This window comes from Lonchura striata, chromosome 10 (assembly GCF_050655825.1).
Source record: "Lonchura striata isolate lonStrDom1 chromosome 10, ASM5065582v1, whole genome shotgun sequence".
Lineage (NCBI taxonomy): Eukaryota > Metazoa > Chordata > Aves > Passeriformes > Estrildidae > Lonchura > Lonchura striata.
The window spans coordinates 12371365-12390752 of NC_140712.1; the positions used below are offsets into that span (position 1 = coordinate 12371365).

The 19388-nt window shown below is 35.0% G+C and overlaps 1 protein-coding gene across 5 annotated transcripts in view; it reads left to right on the forward strand.

Moving 5' to 3' along the window:
* WDR72 (WD repeat domain 72) overlaps positions 1-19388 on the forward strand; it is a 209292-nt gene that overhangs the window by 42760 nt on the left and 147144 nt on the right. For all 5 annotated transcript variants that reach the window (XR_014957601.1, XM_085588730.1, XM_085588728.1 and 2 more), the window contains 4 exons: positions 8329-9146; positions 11970-12061; positions 13469-13551; positions 18147-18258. Coding sequence is in view for 4 of the 5 variants with exons in the window: in XM_085588730.1 (XP_085444856.1) it covers positions 8329-9146; positions 11970-12061; positions 13469-13551; positions 18147-18258 (1105 nt within the window). In the remaining variant the exon portion in view is untranslated. The remainder of the gene's footprint in view (positions 1-8328; positions 9147-11969; positions 12062-13468; positions 13552-18146; positions 18259-19388) is intronic.

A 19388-nucleotide genomic window follows, 5' to 3' on the forward strand; every position in this document is an offset into this window, starting at 1 on the left:
GAGTCTATAAATAATACTTAGTTTTAAACACCATCTTATTTCTTCTTTCTATCTAAATTTTTCATGGCTGAGACTGTCCATGTCATAAATGGATGTTAGAGATGAGTGGATTTACAGTTCATTCTTATATTCTTTCTGTGAAAAAAATATTAGATAAGATTTTGTCAAAAGTGTTGTGTTTAGAATTGTCTCATAGTGTGCCCAGACAGCCAGAGATATGGATTCTAGAATAAAGCAAAAGTTGTCTGTAAAGAAGTCATACATTTCTTCAAATATTTTTCTGGAAAATAAAGGATAGACTTGTTTATTAGTGTTGAAAAGTTGTGAAGGATATTCAGGATATTAATTTTACTTGCCTGTTATTCTTTGATATCTTTTAAGGATTTGTCTCCAGAATCACTTTTATCTGTATACTTTAATTAAATCCAATAGAAAACTCCAAGATGAGTGTTACAGAGAGTGAGTGTTAACTTGAAAACAAAATGTGCAAAACATTAAATTTTCATACCAGACCTCCACATTGAGCAATTGAATAGATGTGTTAGCAATTCTTCCTGAACAATTGAAATTTTTGTGCCCAGTAGATCCATCTGGACTACAATCTGCCTGACAGTGGCCTTCCATACATGATAAAAAGAGGGTTTATTCAGTTGCTTAGACTATTCATCACACACCTTGAGTCTGAAGACTCCTTGGCTTAATTACTTACATTGTGCCACAGATGCATCAGCAGTGATGCTACAGTTACTGTTCAAAGTGCTGTGAGGGTAGTAAAGCCTTCCACTGGGACTTAACAAAAGAAAAAAGCAAGATTACAGTGTTGGGAGGAAAGAGGGTGACTCTGCTTATGTTGCAATTAAGTTGATAGATAAACACTGGTGCAAAACCAAAAAATACTGTAGCCTTTTCTTCATGGAAGGTGGATTCTTAGGAGGATCTGGGTATCATCAGTAATACGGCCAGAGTTGTAATAAATAGCATTAAAAAAGTAATGCAAGGCAAGTTCAAAAAAGCTTGTTTATACTAGTTCATGTGGGAAAATTCATCATGAATTGGCACATTTGCTCAAGACTGCATTGTCCAAATGATGAAGCCTCAGGTCAAGCATAAATTGCACGTGAAAGCAAACTGGGGCACTACTACTGACTCCAGGCTTTTTACACATAGTCCTTTATATATGAGTAGTGAGCTATAAAAAGTGTAAATGAATAAGAAAAAAGTTCTGAATGCCCCTATCAAAGGATCCTATGACTAGGTCAGGTGTCTGAAGGTAAGGAATGTGAATGACCTTGGGGTAGTGACACTGTAACTGTGATGCTCACCCTGTGCAAGAGGCCAGAGTTGCTTTCTGGCAGGTAGGCTGGCTTCTTTGTACATCTTGTGAAACCATTGATACTCTTAATGACAGAAAGTTTTCACATGCTCCCTAAATTCACCTGCTCCTGCTCAGGAGGTGGGCAGGGTTGGACAGGGGTGTGTTATGTGGACTGTTGATAGGAGCTAATACTGGATTAGGAAGTGCATATGGTTTTTATGTGGAGATGGAAGTGTAGCCAGTAATTTGCATCCTTTGTTCCTCAGGAGGTTATTTTAGAGATGGTGTATGGTGTATGTTTAAGTGCTATTTCAGTTATATACCTGCTGCTTGTAACTATTTTTGAATAAATGCATCTTTGCACATAACCTAGATTGCTTGTCCTTTCAGTGGGGCAAGAAAATAAGATAGCTGTGTATTTGCAAAAAGGTTATGAACTCAAGAAAGCAGGTTTGCTGATGGGATTTACCTGAAATAAGACATCATTCAATGCTTAGATTATTTTTTAAGTTACAAATACCTAAATAGGATTGAAAGACCATATTTCTGTCTAACTGTTAACAGTTCTTCAAGCATGACCTTGAGAATTTGAAGTTTCTTTTAGGGAAGACTTGGACCCCTACTTCAGATTTCTCTATCTTGCATTTCTTAAAGCCGTTGCTTTTTTAATAAGTGCATCAAAATTCTAGTCATAAAATAGATGAGTGATGTGCACTCTCTTAGTGCTCTTCCACTGAATGATGTTTGATCATGTGCTGTATGCTGTGCTGTCATGGGAGAAGGTTATACTAGCTTTTCTTCTTGCTTGTCTTTTAGTGATCAAGGAAATTAGGCTTCCTAAATTTGGAAGTGACTTAATGCTAAGAAGACTCATAAGTTACATCAAGCTTTTGATTTTATATGTAGAAGACACACCAAAAGATGCAATTTCCCAGTAGGTAAAGAGGCGTTCCATTCATGGCATAGGTTTAAGATGTGCTATTTGAAATCTGAGGTTTTTGTGGAACTTGCTAACTATATTTTATGCTCGTAAACCAGTTTGAAGCCCCAAACACAATTTCATTTATCTTTATATTCTAAGCTTTATAGAGTCTGCAGAAGTGTCCATCTGTTCAGTCGAGATTGCTTCAAATAGTGAGTGGTCAGAGAGACATAGCTGATAAAGGTCAAAGGAGCCTCTTGACCCCGTGGTTCTTGCCAAAGCAATTGGAGCGTAGGTCTGATATACAGTTAGATACAGCTTGCTAACGTGAGCTCCACTTTAATTGGTAATGATAGCAAGAATACACAGTAAAGTCACTGCTGAAAGAAAACAAAAAGTATCCAATATAGTAATTTATTACCAGTCAGTGGGTTTCACGCACTGGGTTGTTTTACCCCTGCAGTGGTCAGAGAAAGCAAAAAGGTACTCTAACACTTAACTGAAAATGGATGCCCTGCTGCTATCAGAGATGCATGGTGGTCAAACGATTGCCTGTGCCATTAGCTTGGTAATGTTTTCTCTATTGTAAACTCAGCTCCCCATGTTCTTCCTGTGCATCAGCTGCAGATTGAAGGCTTTCTCGTTTGTCTTCTATTTGTGCTGCCAATCATCAAGCTGCTGTTCACCAAGCACATTTCAAGGAGGCAATTTTTTTTTTATTCTTATCGACTACCATCTCTAGCAACTGAGGGCTCAGAGGATTTAGAAATAAATTTAATGCTTTAATTTACACTGTGCCAGCCATTTTGTGTGTTGTTTATGTATTTGTTTTCTGTGACAATTCAAGAGACAGTTATAAGTTTCCTATTTTTCAAAACTATGCATGAGATAGATTTATGTTTTGGGGACACAGGTACTTTTTCTTATGCTACTATTTCATTAAAAAGGTTGAAGAGAAAAATATTTTTGCAAGAAAAGATTATTTTTAACCTATTCAGTAGTTAAAAACAGATTAAAAATGCAAACCCAAATCCAGCAAAAGATAACACAGATATTCCTTCCCACTGTCAAGGATAAAATAAATTATGTAGAATAAAATAGAGCTATCATTGGCAGTATAATGTATGAGACCCTTAGGTGTGGTAACCATGCTTCAGTTAACAGTTCTTCAGTCTCCACAAAGTGCAAATGTAACAGGAGGGTAGGAGTACCTAAATAGCTTTTACAAGTAGATGTGTGATGTACTTATTTTTTGTGAGCCCAGAGCCAGATCAGTGATGAGATGTGATTCTGAGAAGTTGTGACTTCTGAACTTTTGTTGACAATCCAGTGACTGGCCTGATCAAGACACAGAAAATTCTTACCCATCAATAAATTCTGTTTGACAAATCTGCTATCCTCCTCTTTCATTTCTGTAACAGTTTCTGCACAATTTAGTTTTTTAAAAGCAAAATGTTTCCTGTTAATGTTAATGATTGTTACAGAGTTAATGAAGACTGATTCAATTATATTATGTCTTTGCAGTTTTTATTTTCTTTTTAATGTAATAAAAAGACTGCAGTAAAGACATATGACAAAGCCAATTGTAGATTTCAGTGAAATAAGCATATTGATATTATCAAATATCATTGTGATATTTCAAAAATGTCAAAAAACTTCCTAGAGGCTATAAGATATGGTGGTTTTGATGATTCTATATTGGGTTTTTGTTTAAAAACTCTTGTTTGACAATATATTGTACAATTGGATAGTCACAGAATATCTTCACTGAGCAAACAGTAGGGTGCTGGTATTTTAATAGTTAAGTTTGCATTAATTTATTAATAGTAAGTTTATTTAATAATGAAACAATTACTCTATAAAAGTCTATCAGATAAGACTTACTCTTTTATCATGCCCTTCAGTGGGCTGTTGTATTGTACCTGTATTAAAAGCCAATGGCCTAATTGCTGTCAAAATAAAAAAAAATATCTTTAGAAGAAACTCTCAAGCAAATCAGAAATAGAAATCCCTGACCCCAAGAAAAATGAAATAGCAGTGCACCTTCTATGAATAAAACAGCCTTCCAGTCTCTTTGGCACTATTTCATGTAAGCTCCGCACATCTCTCCAGTCTCCCCCTGCCTAATCTACCTACAAATTCCCATTAAAGTTGTTCAATTTCTAATATTTTCTTGAGCCTTTGCAGGTGGAAAGCGATGGACAAAGGAGGGGATTGAACTTGTTCAGTGTTAATGAAGCAAAAGATGTTCTTTCAAAGGAGAAAGCTCAAAGGAACAGAATTAAACCCCTTAAATATTACATAATTAAAAAACTTATTTAGAATCAGCATATGAGCTATCAACAGGATAGCTCCAACTTAGGCTTTGTACATCTTGATTTGTTCTGCAGGCACTGGGAGCTTTGGGACCAATTTTCTGCCACATCTATCCTGTTATGTTTGGGATAAAGTGAGAGAGCAATGAATAAAGAAGACCATAAGTCTGGAAGAAAAGTCACTTTTAATACTTCAGAACTTGCTTGGCATAAGAGTAGATACTTCTAGTGCTCTGAGAACTGAGCAACATCTATTCAGTGGTATCAAAGCAGCCTCTAAGTATATTTTGAATGCTGCTGCTGGTATTTCGCCTTTTAAAATTTCTACCTTGTGATTTTTTTTGCTCCTTTAGTTCCTTTATGTGGAATGAATGTCAAGATCATTCTTGTCAAATCTGTTTTTAGTACAAAACCCACAATAGAATACTTCTGGTAAACAGAAAGCAGATACGTGGAGGAAGTGCATACATATGAGGAGCTGAAAAAGTATGGGAATCCCTGTCAGCTAATGGAAGTATACATTTTAAGTGGAATACCATTCCCAGAACAAGCTGGATCCCAGTGGAAAAAGGCCTTTAGAGATGAGAAGGCAGCTAGGTAAAATAATACTTGAATTGCACTTCCCATGAAATTTTTATGTGATATATCTGTCTTAAATCTGTTAAAGGTAATGGCACATATTGGATGCAGTTGGAGGCCACAGTAAGCACAGCCCCCTGCTGCCCCCTTCCCATAGTCACAGGAAAATGTTTCCTTGGGTGCTAAGGATGAGTAACGGGGAAAAGATGTAGAGGAACAGGGTTGTAACTTGTGGAGCAGTGATGAATTGGATGCCAGAAAACTGGAACAGGCTTCTGAGAGATGCATATAATGCCCCATGCCAGTGAGTGTTTCAAGGGGCATTTGGAGAGTCTAGTTGGACTAAAGGATCCTGTAGGTCCCTTCCACCTGAAATAGTTTATTCTAGCTCGTCTGATCCTGGCTCCAACATCTCTAGTGGCAAGCTGGAGGGATGCTAGGGGATACAGGACATGCATGGAGAATAGCTTGGCATTTCAAAGCCTCTTTGAATCTTGCTCTTTCCTCAATATAGAAAACTTTTTCTGCTGTGGGTTAGTGATGCACAAGAGGTTCACATGTCTCAGGATATAATTTGAGTCTGTAGTCAGACTTTTTACTTCTTTAAAGCTAACAGTAGGCTGTGTCAAACTTTAAAACTAGAAATGTTTAAACTAGAAAAGGAAAGGTACAATATATAATAATCTGTTAATCTGTTTTTCAATATTCAACAAATGCAGTTCCCAACTGTCTGATTTGTAGTTAGTTTTATGGGTGTATTTCAATTTTCTGTAATCTTCTGTTGCAGACAATATCTTGCCCATATGTCCTAAATAGCATTTTATTTCTAAAGCTTTGGATGCTCACCTTCTTTCATTGGAATGAAATGCCTGTGGCAGAGAGCTAAGATAACTTGGCAGACAGTTTTAGGATCAATGTCAATAAGCTTTCATATTTCCAATAAAACATAAATGTTTATTGTGACTTTGTATGTAGTAGCATCACCAAATATCTCAATGGATTGACATTGTCACTGTGTTTTCCTTTGTTTGGATGGTGATTTCACTAAAGGTTTCTAAATGTTAATCAAGCAAATATAAGTCTATAGAAAGAGAAAATGATAGGCTAAGTAATAGTAGCTGTAATTAATGTCAAAGCTAGCCTGTGGATTCAAGTATTTGCATTCCATAAGGTACTTCCTAGCTATTAGAAAACAACATAATTAAAGACTGTTTTAATCCTTGTACTTAACTAGAATGTATTGTTTTTTTAAAAAGGAAAGAGGTAAAAAAACCTGAACAAGCAGTTATAATCTCTTACTTATGACTCCCTATTGAGATCTTTAAATGAGATTATGAATTTAGAGTACATTCTCATCTGCTTGGGAGCATCATTCCCTAAATAACAAAAAGCCAAATTATATTACTTCCTGAAACAAAGTAGTCACATGTCATAGAGTTTATGCAGTCAATTTTTTCCTTGTGTTATTTGTGCTAAAATATTAGCAGTTTAAAGATAGCTAATCCTATAAAATTATAGTTTGTAATATAAAAGGAGTTAGGTAAGGTGGTCATGAGAAAGATGAGGTAAAAAATGTTGCATTCCAGTAAGAGCTGGTTGCTGCTCTGTTTACTAACACTTGATGGGTTTTTTTGAGATTTAATTATCTTCAACAGAAAGTTCTTTGCATTAGAATAATGCTTCAAATTGTCAAAAGAAAATAAAAACTCAGAGTGATCTGGAAAACTCTTTATCATTTGTGATGTGGAAGGTGGTGTGATGGTATGCAGAAGTATTACTGAGATGAAAAGTTGCTTCTTGATGTCTCTTTCTGCTTGTGAAGGTGAGATAGGCTGAGCATGGTGCTGAGAGGACCTATGTTTTTTTTGTCCTGCTTGTGCAGGACAATAAAAACATACCAGTCATAAATGCTTAAAAAAAAGGGCAGAAGTGTCAACAAGGAGTTTATATTCCCTCAATTCTGGTGTTTCTCTGAAGGTGAAACATACTTCTTTGGTAGATGCAGCAGGATTATGATATAAGATGCTGTGTCACTGTGTGAACTCATCAGCTAATTTTCATAGTGCCTGGAGACATCCCTTCTACTGGAGTTCATCCCAGCATAGTGTCCACCCAAAGGCACTGGTAAAGAAAAGATACAAGATTCTCTTCTTAATGACAATGTATCACTTAAATAATGGACTTGTAAGGCTAAAATTGAGTGGGTTTTTTTTGTTGTTGCTTTTTTTTTGTGGAGATGATTTTGAGCATTTCCTTATGTTCACCTGACAGTTCATTAATAAGTTACTTCTGTATTTTAACATGTGATTCTAAAGTTGAGAGCAGCTGTAGCTCTTCTCAAATATTCTGGTTTCAAAACCTATGTTCTTTGTTCATTTGCTAACAACAGTAATTAGCCATGTGTATTTATTATGTTAGTGTGTAGAGTTGAAATTGTGCTTTATAAATGGCCGTTACTGTGAATGGGCTTTAAAGTTGGGGGAAAAGTATGGAGAATTATAGAAAATATGCAAGTAGGAAATAGGGTGGCACAAGGTGAAGTCACATGTTCACAAACATTGTAGTAACCTTTTTCTCTTAATCATTTTTAGCTAAGGTAATTAATTAATTGTGTGTGTGGAGATATATTTACCTAGGTTCCTTATTGTTCTTGCTTTGTGACTTATTTCAGATGGAGGTAACTTTTAGACAGTTTTGCATGTTTTGAAATAGGAAAAGGCATAGTCTTTATCCCGTGCAAATCCCCTATATCTATATTTATGTATATAGCCCATATAGCAAATTACAAAAAGTCATACAGATACTCAGAGTTTGCAAGAATCTTGTGCTATTGTAGCATTTGCTTCTCTGGCTTTGTTTTGAAAAAACAAATGTTTTATGGTATAAAATTTTCCAAAAATCCTCTTAAATTGAAATGAGACTTAGCAGAAGAAATACCAGCCTATAGTTTTTGCAAAGATACGTGCAATCTACAGTATGGCTGTGGAATTGAAGGAGCCTGGTTTATAGTATTTACACATGGATGTCTCTGTGGAAGCAAGTCTTTTTTACTTCACCAAAACTGAATAAATATAATTTAATTGAACTTAAAGGAGTTAATAGATTTTCTCTGTTCCATAGGCAATTCTGTGTTGATATCTTGAAAATTACAAAGAGCTGTTGGTTTTTTGTTTGGACATTTAATATTTTTCTTTCAGTTGACTGATACCAGCTGCATCCAACAGCCTTTTACTATTTTACCTGCTAAGACAAAATGGAACAATGCAAACTTTCATATTGTCTTGTTTGACCTGGAAAAACTTGAGGAACTTCTATCATCTCAGCTCAATGGACTAAAGTCATCAAAATCATTACACAACCAATACACTCTAGAAAGAGCTAAAAGTACTACTGAGAAAAGGGCACTGACATTAAAAAGAAATAAAACTGCTGCCTTCATACCTCAAGTAGATGGGCAGGCAGAGACCTTTTGTTCAGATCAAGTTCACAGAGATAATAATGCAGCTAGGCCAATGGAAGACAGTGGTGGCATAAAAAGATGGAAAAAAATGAAGAGTTCAAGAAAGATCAGAATGGAGCCATCAGGTAACATCGATGTGAACATCGCAACTGATACAGCTAAACTGCTTTTGTCGTGTCTCCTACCATGGGGTGTAGATAAAGAAATAGACAATCTCTTTGCAAGACACCTGGACATCTTGAGGCTTCAGTGTCCTGTTTCTTTTGGCCTTGTGTCAGATGAAAGCCACCTCTCACTGATGTTGCCAGGATGGAAATGCACTGATTGTGGCATGCTAGAAGAACATGGAGTTCTCAATTTGTTTTCAAAAAGAGTCCTTGATTTATCAAACAAATACCTTGCTGCAACTGAAGGACAATTTGGAAAAAAGGATGGACCTGAGAATAATGATTATGGAACAAGGGACTTGGAAACAGTATTTTTCTTATTTAGTAGAATAGCTTTAATCAACAGGATAATTAACACACCTTCAGCAGTTACAGATGAAATTGAAAGGTAAGAACTTCATTGTGAGTGGACTATATTTTCTAATGTCTCTACATCCAAACTAATTCCTCCTAGTCACACTAATCCACTTGGTTATATTTTTCTGTCCCAAAGACACATAAAAATGAAGCATGCCTTAAAATAAAACACCAAGCCAATAACTTGATTTCAAAGAACAAGTCACAGCAGAGTAATCTCTAAACATAAATTACTGAATCGGTATTATTCCTGCCCCAAACCTTACCTCTGAAAAGTTTATTAGATAACACACAGCAAGTTACATACTTTTTGGGAAGAGGATCTTCAACAAGCACGTCTCCATACTTCCAGCTTCTGCATTCCTTCTGCAGGACTCTGAGGCTAACTCAGTTGGTTCGAGTGCTAATATCACTGACATTGAGTTCAATCCCTTTATGGGCCATTCACTTAAGAGGTGGGCTTCTGAGTCCCTTCCAGCTAAAGATATTCTGAAGTCTTCTATTCTTTTGTTGTTACTGAAAAATTAAAAAAACTTTTCTTAAATACGTGCTTCTTTAATGAAGCTTATCTTCTTTCTCTAGAGCTTTTTGACAGATATTCTTTGAAAAAAAGGAGATCAGGATATAATAGTCTTTCCATTCTTTTTAGCAGATAAGAATTGATGCAGGATTATTTTTCAAAAGAGCAAGAACTTGAATTATCAGTTTTTTCAGAGAGCATTCTTTTCCTTGCAGTTCAAACTATGTAGAATAATGAGGTCTCTTTAGGCACATAGGGAGATGTGCATTAAGCACATTTTGCTGTTTAAGCTTCCACTCTCTATAAGCAATATACTTCCTTTGCCATGGAACCCTTGCCTTCACAGATAAATAAAACATAAGAGGGAAGAATAGTCTGCCCTAGTTATCCTATCTGAAGTACAATGCCCCCGGTAATAATGGCAGCTCCTGGGATTGAATGCCTCATCAGCCCTTATGTTGTGAGAACCATCCCAGATAGCATTTATGTTACTCAAAGCAAATTTATTGACTAAATGCTTTTTCAGTATTAAAGGAAAAATAACATGCTCAACATTATTTGACCAAACCAAATAGAGCATGCTAATCAGGCAATGGATATTTTCCACAAATTTTTTGTTGTTTGGCAAACATAGTGTTGGTCTGTATTTAGTTTTTTAGGGACAATTAACTTCAGTGTTGGTGATGCTATGGCCCCAAGGCAAGAAGGGGGGGACAGAAAATATTGATCTTGCAGCAAATATCTGCATCTCCCACAAAGCTTTAGGCACTCAACCTCTCTCAAGACATGTGCATCATCCCACAGGACAAATGCACATTTCTCATTTACTTTTGCTGCTAATCATGTTGCCTATTGGTCCATATTCAGTACAAACTCTTATATTAATACTTGTTTCAGGAGTCCAGCTTGAACGTGAATTCATTTTCATGCAGAAAATACTTTATGCTTGCCTTTTATAGCACTCTTTTGGAAAGAGAATGTGACATTTAAATTAATTAGCATACCAAAATCAAACATTTTTCCCAGATATGGACATCCTGGCTTTGGAAATATATCCTGTAAAATTAAAAGTATTAAAGTTACTGCAAGGAAAAAAAAATGCCTTTTTATTTGTTTTGGGTTTTTTTTCCCCCCAGAACAACACTATATACTTTTAAGTTTTCTCTAAGATACATAAAGATATAAACCCTTCAACAAATGTTATTTTGGTGAGTTTTCCTTCAAAAAGTACAGTGTACAGCCAAACCTCTTTGGACAGTTGCATTATCCAAAACTAGTATGTTCAAGGGGAAAGAAACCTACATACTGAATTTGAATTCACCACAGTATTTGCAGAAATAGTTAGTAGGACAGCTCTCACAGCTTGCACAGGTTATGCTGTTGGTTTTTTGCAACTGACACAGCCTGTGAAAATAAAGGAACCTGGGGCAAAATGTGTCAGATCATAAAAGTGGGACAGAGACAGGATGAAGCTGTAAAGAAAAGATCTTCAACAAATTTATTTTCTCCAGCTTTTTAACATTTGTGTCTCGATCTTACAGCTCTCAAGCTGCAGGCTCTCAGAGTTGTTTGTTATTGTAAAGTCTTTTGAAATGTTACAATTGAAATGTTACAACTCACTGCTCATTGTAGTGAATTTGAAAGGCAAATACATTATTTTTTAAATGACATATAAATGTAGTTTTTTGCAGGTCACTCTTGTGATTTATTTAAAAGAAATAGTTCTAAATTGTGCAAGGGTTTTGAGTGTTTTTCTTTTCACTTCCTTTCTCCACCGTCCATATCCTTTGGTTTCAAGGAATAGGTTGCTGAGTTAGTGACTCAGAAAGAGCAATATGTACACGCTAGTCTCCTAAATTGTAGCCATCCACTGAAATCCCAAGTATTGTAATGATACTCTAAATTATTTACCACTGTGGAAAAAAAAAAACAGAAACCTATAAAAAAAGGCTTTTCATTTCCTTTGAACTTTTGTCCTGTGCATTAGGAAAAAAAAACCCAGACAAATTATTTTGTGAAAATGGTATTTTAATTCAGTTCTTTACATATGAATTTGTTTCTTCATTGCAAAATAAAGCTTCACATTTGGCTCCAAGTTTATTAGGGTTAAGTTCCTGCATTTGGATAGGACTTTTCAGTGTTGTATATTCGTGAATGTTTCAATACAAAATTGTAGACAAAAGAATGTGAGTGGCTTCTGAGGAGAAACTTAATTGGGGTTGATAGTAATTGATATCAGAATACCTACTGTAAAAAAATCCCAACCCTACCCTAATACATAAGATTTCTCGTATGTGTGTTCAGGTTTTGTTTAATAGTTTCATATTCTTTAAGCCCACAGAAACCAGAATCTGCACATGACAAGTGGCGAAATGTAGAAGCCATAACACTTTCATGCCCCAATTTTTATGCAGAATTACCAAGCAGTAAGTATGTGAATTGGCAGTATTAACTTTTAAGTATTCTGGTTTTGCATGCTTTTTGTTGCTAAAATGTAGAATTTAATTTCAGTAATGATAAAAAATGTTGCTCTTTATGCTGTCCAATCTGCGAACAGAGAAACTGAATTACTGTTTCTTTTGTGAATATCATGAAAAATGTGTGAACAAAGTGTTAACTGGCATCAACAATATTTTTCCTGTTATGACAAAATGTTTTGTTGAGTTTCTAAAGACACTTCCCAGCAATCAGAAAAACAGCAATGTAATAAGACAAACACTGCCCTCACCCCCTTCCCCCATCTCCCTCATCACTATTATGTGTCCACCCAATAATATATACAGCCCTCCAAGCAAACTGTTGCCTTAGTAATACAAGCACCAATCCTGACTGTTCAATAATGCCTTTAGACTTCTGGCTCAGGGCAGAATAAAGTAATCTGTTCCTGTTAATGTCCCACAGGCCATTGCGCATCAATCTTGGCTTTGCAAGCCAGCCTTGGTTTGTTTGCAGTATGTAACTAACCAAAGAACATTTAAATAAAAATCTAAACAGAATATGGATGTTTTTCAGTACATGTTACCTGAAAAATATAGTGTTCCTCTTACAGAATAAGCCATGTCTAGACTGAAAACATGAATTCTTTTACATCAAATCTTGATGCTGTGTTGTGTAGGTAAACCTTAATATCCCCATCAAAAAGTAGTTACCTTTCCTTCACTGAATCCAACATGCACCACAACTGTGTAACTTGCAGTGACAGCAGAAATGTCCATTGGAAAAAAGAGATGGAGTGACAATAGAAAATAAGTAGGGGAAATGCATAGAAATAGTGACTAAAATGTTCCTGAGCATAAGAATAGATTTACTGAGTGACCTAAAAATTCTTAGGTAATTTAACTCATATGCATTATCTCCTAGTTCATACAGTTGTTCAGATTTACAAATTAAAATCTAGTCTGAGACTTGTAGATCTCAGAGATTCTAGGAACAACCTGTTCTTTAGCATCAAGGACAGGCTGAACAGCAGAACAGGGAATGCATAGTTAAATAGTGCAAAACATAAAGTGTTCTTAATATATTTAGAAAATTGTGATGAAAGAGTACTCCATGGAATATTGGTTCTCTGTTTAAAAAAACCAACCTAACAAAAAAACAGAAAAAAACCCAAAAAATCCAACACTAATTTAATTTAGGATAAGAATAAATGTTAAAGCAATAGATTGTCTGAAAACCTTGTGCTTATTTTATTGGGTGAGACCATATTCTAAGAAATTACATTTTTTCAGACCTTTTCAGGTACATTGCTGAAAATTTTAAAATGTTAAAATATTTTTATGTTTGTGTGCTTCTGTATATATTGTCAGTTCATAAACTATCTATGTGTTTTTCAGGTAAGAGTAGATATCATTCCCCAGACTTTGGGAGCATTGCATTGCTGAAACTCATTTGTTGTTGGAATGACCAATCTGTAAAGGTAGGAAATAGCCTGTGTCAGTTGTAGCAATGTAGTTCTTAAGTGCCATTTGCTGTAATTTAGTATTTGGAATCAGTAATGTGACCTAATAGTTATAATTTACGGGGAAACTGTTACATAAGTCATGCCATTCGGGTCTGTGGAAAGCAGATTAGTATTACAGTATGAAGTATGCCTTGAAGTAAATGTTTAGATGTGACAAAGTAGCTCTCCTACTAATTTTTCATCTAAGTGCTCTTGTTCATAGCATTTATTTAAGAAATTAGTTATTTTTTCTCTAACGACCACTTGTAACTTGCACCAAAAATGCCATTTTTGGCTCCATGAAACAAAAGACAAAAATAAGGGCAGTGTCCTATGTTAGTGTATTGTTAGAAGAAACTGAAAATGCCTTAGTGAAGGACAAAAATTCCAAGTCTTTAATTATTACAACAGTCTTTAAGAATAACTTGAAAGCCATGTAATTATGGGTTCTTCAGGTCAGATGATGCTCATTCTTATTATTAGGGAAGAATTTGAAGTCTAGAGAGATAAAAAACTTTTTGAGAGTTACAGCAGGGAAACAATCTAAGCAGTGAAATCTAGAGACCATTTTTCATTTTGGAAATATGCATCTAAATAAAGTTGTGTTGTTGTTTGAATGAGTTAATATTTAGGGATACAAAACTCAAGATATTATATGCTGACCACAATGGATTTTACTCCAGAAAGGGGAAATACCTGTTACAAATCTAGTTTATAATATTACTTCTGAAATTGAGTACAACTTTCTGCTACTTCAAATGCAAAGAATATTTTCCAGAGCTGAGTTTTGCAGGGGTGCTCCAGTAATAGTCCCCTGTTCTGTTAGACAGAAATAGTTTCTGCAAATATTCACATTCAATTGATTCCAGCATTTCATCTTGAGCTTATCAGTTTTTTATTATATTCCCACTGTCTGCACATCTTCCATATTATTTCTGAATTCTTTTTCTCTCCCCTTTCTCCTCTTACAGTAATATTTTTTTTCCTTTTAAACCTCAATAACTGGAGTTTTCATGTGGAATGCGTAAAATCTCTTGCTGACCTGGTCAGCCACTGAAACTCTTCAGAGAGTAGTTCATATATTTATGAAGCTGTGTTTGTAGCATAATTGATTATGTGAGATCTAGGTATTTATATTTTTGAGTGTATTTAGCTACTGATCAGTGTATACAATGATACTGGTCTCATCTAGCACAGGAGGTTAGTTTGCTGAAAGATAAGGTATGGAATCAACTGCCTCACACTTTTTTACCTGAAAAGACCTTAAATTAAGACACTGAAATTGTCAAGTACTGCAAATAACATGCTCTCAATGCTTCTCAAATTTTAACATTATTCAGGTACAGCATTGTAGCTGCACTAAGTTTTGATAACCCACTTAGCACAGATTCTGGGTTGCTTGCCCACTAAATGCCATAAAACTTCTAAGATTCAAAAAAAAAAATATGTTGGCAGTAGGTATGAAATCTAGTTACCAGTAGTTTATATGAAATTATAGGTTTTTGTTGAAAGTAAGATTGTTTTGTTAAAACTTTATTTATGCATTCACAGTTTAATGCCCAATTTATTAATCCTGAGCAGCCTGATTAAGTACTCATGTACATTTAGCAAAAACATCTCTATTTAGGCTGTTTTTAAAACTTTTTCTGTTGTGGTCTTCCGTGATGGATACTGACTCTCAAACATGACCTGACCCAAAGGAATTACCAATTACTGGTTCCTCATCTCCTTTACAGCGCTGTAACAGATTCTGTGCAAACAAAGAAACTGAAAGAAACTGCTGCAAATTTTTTATCAAGGGGTCTACTGACTTGTTGAAGTTGAAGGCTGTAGGGACATAATTTTCTAAATAAGATTTTAGAAATTTATGTTTTTAACATATTTTTTAAGTATTTTCTTTTTCCCAGATGATTTGAAAGGAAAGGTCATTTTTATCTGTTTTGCTGTTCTGTCAGATAAAATATAGCCATTCCTTGCCACATTCCCATCCTACCCAGAAATGACTTGTGTGTTCATGTTTCCAGATTGGTATATGAAGGAAAAATATAGTTCAGTGGAAGTATCTAGACAACTGTCCTGATAATTACTGTGCAGAATTTGAGCGAAGCAGACTGGATCATTCAAGTTGATGTTTTGATGAGTATTTTTCCCCATGATGTGACTGTGTTACGGAGGCACCTGGGAGGCAGTTTCTGCTCAGACCTGTAGAGGTTATGGTCTGAGCAATAACCAGGAGTGATATCTATTGACTTCTCTCCTTAAACCAACTCATCAGAAAGAATAGTAATCCTTGGAAGAAATGATAATGTGTAGAAAGGAAATCCAGGATAACTTAGTATGGATGTAACAGTACAACTTAACTTTCGTTCACTTTTCTTTTTGAATTATTCTGTATTATTGATACTTCAGAGTCAGACAATTACCTTTCACTTTTAATATATCAGTATTTATAGGTCAGCATATGCTATTTATACTTCCTCAGTCAAAGAAGCAGCGTAATTTGTCACTTTTAAGAATCGAAACTGAAAAACACATTGTATTTTCAACAGCAATTACAATTATAGGGAAAAAAATTTAAAGCATATATAGCCAATAACGTAGCTAATTTATATCTAGAAGGACACTAAAGATAAAGTGGAAATTATCAGAGAAAATGAAAGGTGCTCATGTAGATTTGTTACATTAGAAACAGGAAAAACTACTGGAGATCATAAAACTTGGTGAAAAGGCTAGATGAGGTATATGAATTTTGGAGTAAGATTCCACGAGAAGACAAAACTAAATATGAAACCACACCAAGCACTGTGGAATTACAGATACAGACACAGTAAAGTAAAACGCAGAGACATCTACAGGTGCCTCTGCAATAACATCATGTTGTGCCATTTGTTGCAGTTTTTTGCTTTAAGATGTTAGAGGAAGTTATTACAAATGCTGCCTGGCATGCACAGCAGTGATACAAGTAAAGAGCATCTGTGACAGGTTCTTAAAAGTGACAGGTTCTTAGCAGACCTCTTTTGTGTACCTCTGTAAGAATTGTTTTGTCAAAAATTTCCCCAGGACAATGAAAATGTGTCCGTGTTTCTTTCTCTTGCTTAATTATTGTAGATATATTGTAAGAGTCTGCTGCAAAGTCAGGATCTGTAATCCCCAAAGCTCAGGGCTGTATAGACTTGAGGAACTGGGAACTGCCTTTGGTGTCCCCTGTAAAATAAAGTTATATTACAACAAGATGAAGGTTTGTGCTATTTGAATCACATAGGGCTGAGTTCACTTGCAGTGAACTTTTACATTGTGGACCTGACTTTGGTATATTTGTCTACAATAAAGGATTTTGTCACAAAGGACACCCACAGCCTTTGTTCCACTCAATGATTTGAATTTACAAGGTCATTTAGAGATATTTTTGAGGGCAAGTACTTGATTAGTGAGTTGAAATGTTCTGTCTTCCAGGCAGTTTGAAGGATACTGTACATCAACTTTTAGCCATATGGAACTTATATAATTTTAATAGCTTTTTTATCATATAAATCATGTATAAGCTTAAAATGTTTATAATAACATATATTAAATGTCAAGTTTTTGTATTCCACTTAAATTCATATTTAAGTTGAAGTTGAACCTTAGATTTATTCTGTTTTTCAGGAAACTTCTTGTACTTGAGAATGAATACCTTCCCAAATAGGAAAAATTGTATTCCTTTTCTAAAGGAAATACCAAATGCAGAGGAGGTACACCATGCTGAAATTTAGACTAAGACTTAGAAAGGTTTGGGGTCTTTTGTCTGAGATCTTCATGTGTTTTATAAGTGTCTTTACATCTTTAAATGCCCTTAGTTCTTATGGCACCCTTTTGCTAAAGAGAAGGAAAGTATTAACTCTGTCAGTCTCCATACTTCACTTTCCTAATGCCCACATGAGGTGCATCAGCTACTGCAAGTGCCTTTTACAGGCTGCTCACAACTCCAGGACATGTTTCTTTTCCATAAGAGGGGTTTGAAGAATGATATTTCTCTCTGCATTAGATAAAAAATTTGGGAGTGTTATGTTTGAGCTAGAGGAATAAAGCATTACCACTAAAAACAAAACATTCTTTAATTTTATCAGAGGTATTGGATGCCAGAAATTCTAAAATAGTCAAAATCAAATCACCCCAAGACAACAAGGTCATTATTCATTATTCATTCACTTTTACACATATCAGTAAAAAAAAAAATGAAGATACTCATTAGCTGTTATCTTGTGTTTTACTATTTTGTTAGTAATCATTTATCCTTGAAATCAAGGAGGCAGTAGGTGACTTCTTCTAGATTTGACATTAATGAAAATGAATGTTTATTGGGAAGAAGTCCTGACTGACAACTTACACTATTTTATGGCTATCTAGTTAACCTTTTTTTCCTCAGTGTGTATGTGGAGACACATGTTTATCACTGCCTGAAAGACTTATTTTTCTAATGACATTCACCAGGACAGTCTCCAGATTTTGTGCAAGTTCGTTAAAATTGTCAAATATTTTGATAAATAATTGAGATACTGATATCATCCAATAATAATTTGCATTTATGACAGATTGTTGAGGCAATGCAAGCAGTGCTGCTGGCAGAAGTTCAAAGGACTTTTAATCCCTTGAGAAAGACAGCAATTTGCAGAGAGCCATTTGCCATAGTAGAGAACGGAAATGGTAAGTTTTGGGCACTGCCGAAGACTCAGGAGAGGGATTTGCAATATATTAAAAATTATAGAGTGGTTTGGGTTGGAAAGGACCTTAGAAAACATCCAGTTCCAACTGCCTGCCATGGGCAGGGACACCTTCCACTTGACCAGGATGCTTAAAGCTTCATCCAGGCCTTGAACACTCCCAAGAATGGGCCATCCACAACTTCAGGCAACCTGCTCCAGGGCCTCACCACCTTTACAATAAAGAATTTCTTCCTCATGTTTAATCTAAATTTATCCTCTTTCACTTTAAATACATTACCCCTTGTTTCATCACTACACAATCTTGTAAAGCGTCCCTCTCAGAATTTTTTTTTTCCTGTAAGTAAAAAATTTGTTGGTATATTATTTTAAAAGAACTTCCTCTAGAAATCAGAACAAGCTGGGAGTATGAGTTTACAATACTTTACTTGAGTGTGAGACAAGCCAAATGGCCTATTTCTAACTTTATCAGGCTAGGAGTTTTCTCATATGATTGTCAAGGATTTAAATGACTTTCACACTCTCTCATCACCTCTGAATACTAAAGAAGAAAAGGTAAAGTTTCTTTGATTTTATAATAGGTCTGGTATTTGCAAATAAAATTTAAAATGTATTTGAAATAGATTCAATAAATCATATTGGAAAGAAGTTTTACAAATTTATCTTTCCAGTGACATCAGACCTTACACAGCACTAAAAATTAATTGCTTAAATTTTATAACTTCATAATGTAATACAGAATATTTTATTTTTCTTTTAGAAATAACCTCCATGCAAGGAGATATCAAATGCATTTTACAATTAGATAATTTAATTTTACAAGAAGCTTACTCTTTGCAACTTTACAATGGTGCTAATGTTTATGGTGAAAAAAGATTGAACCTGAATTTATGTTATGAAGTTATACTTTTTTTTTTTTTTTTAGCCCATTAGCTGAGTCTTAAAATTAAGTGACCTAAATTTTAGATCCAATCTTATTAGTGAGCCTTCACTTGGGAAACTAATTTATTATCTCATTGAGTGTGTATGTCTGTCATGAAAATTTGTTACCAATATCCTTGTTCCAGCATACTAAAAATGATCAGTGATACTTGCTTCAGGCCACAATACAAA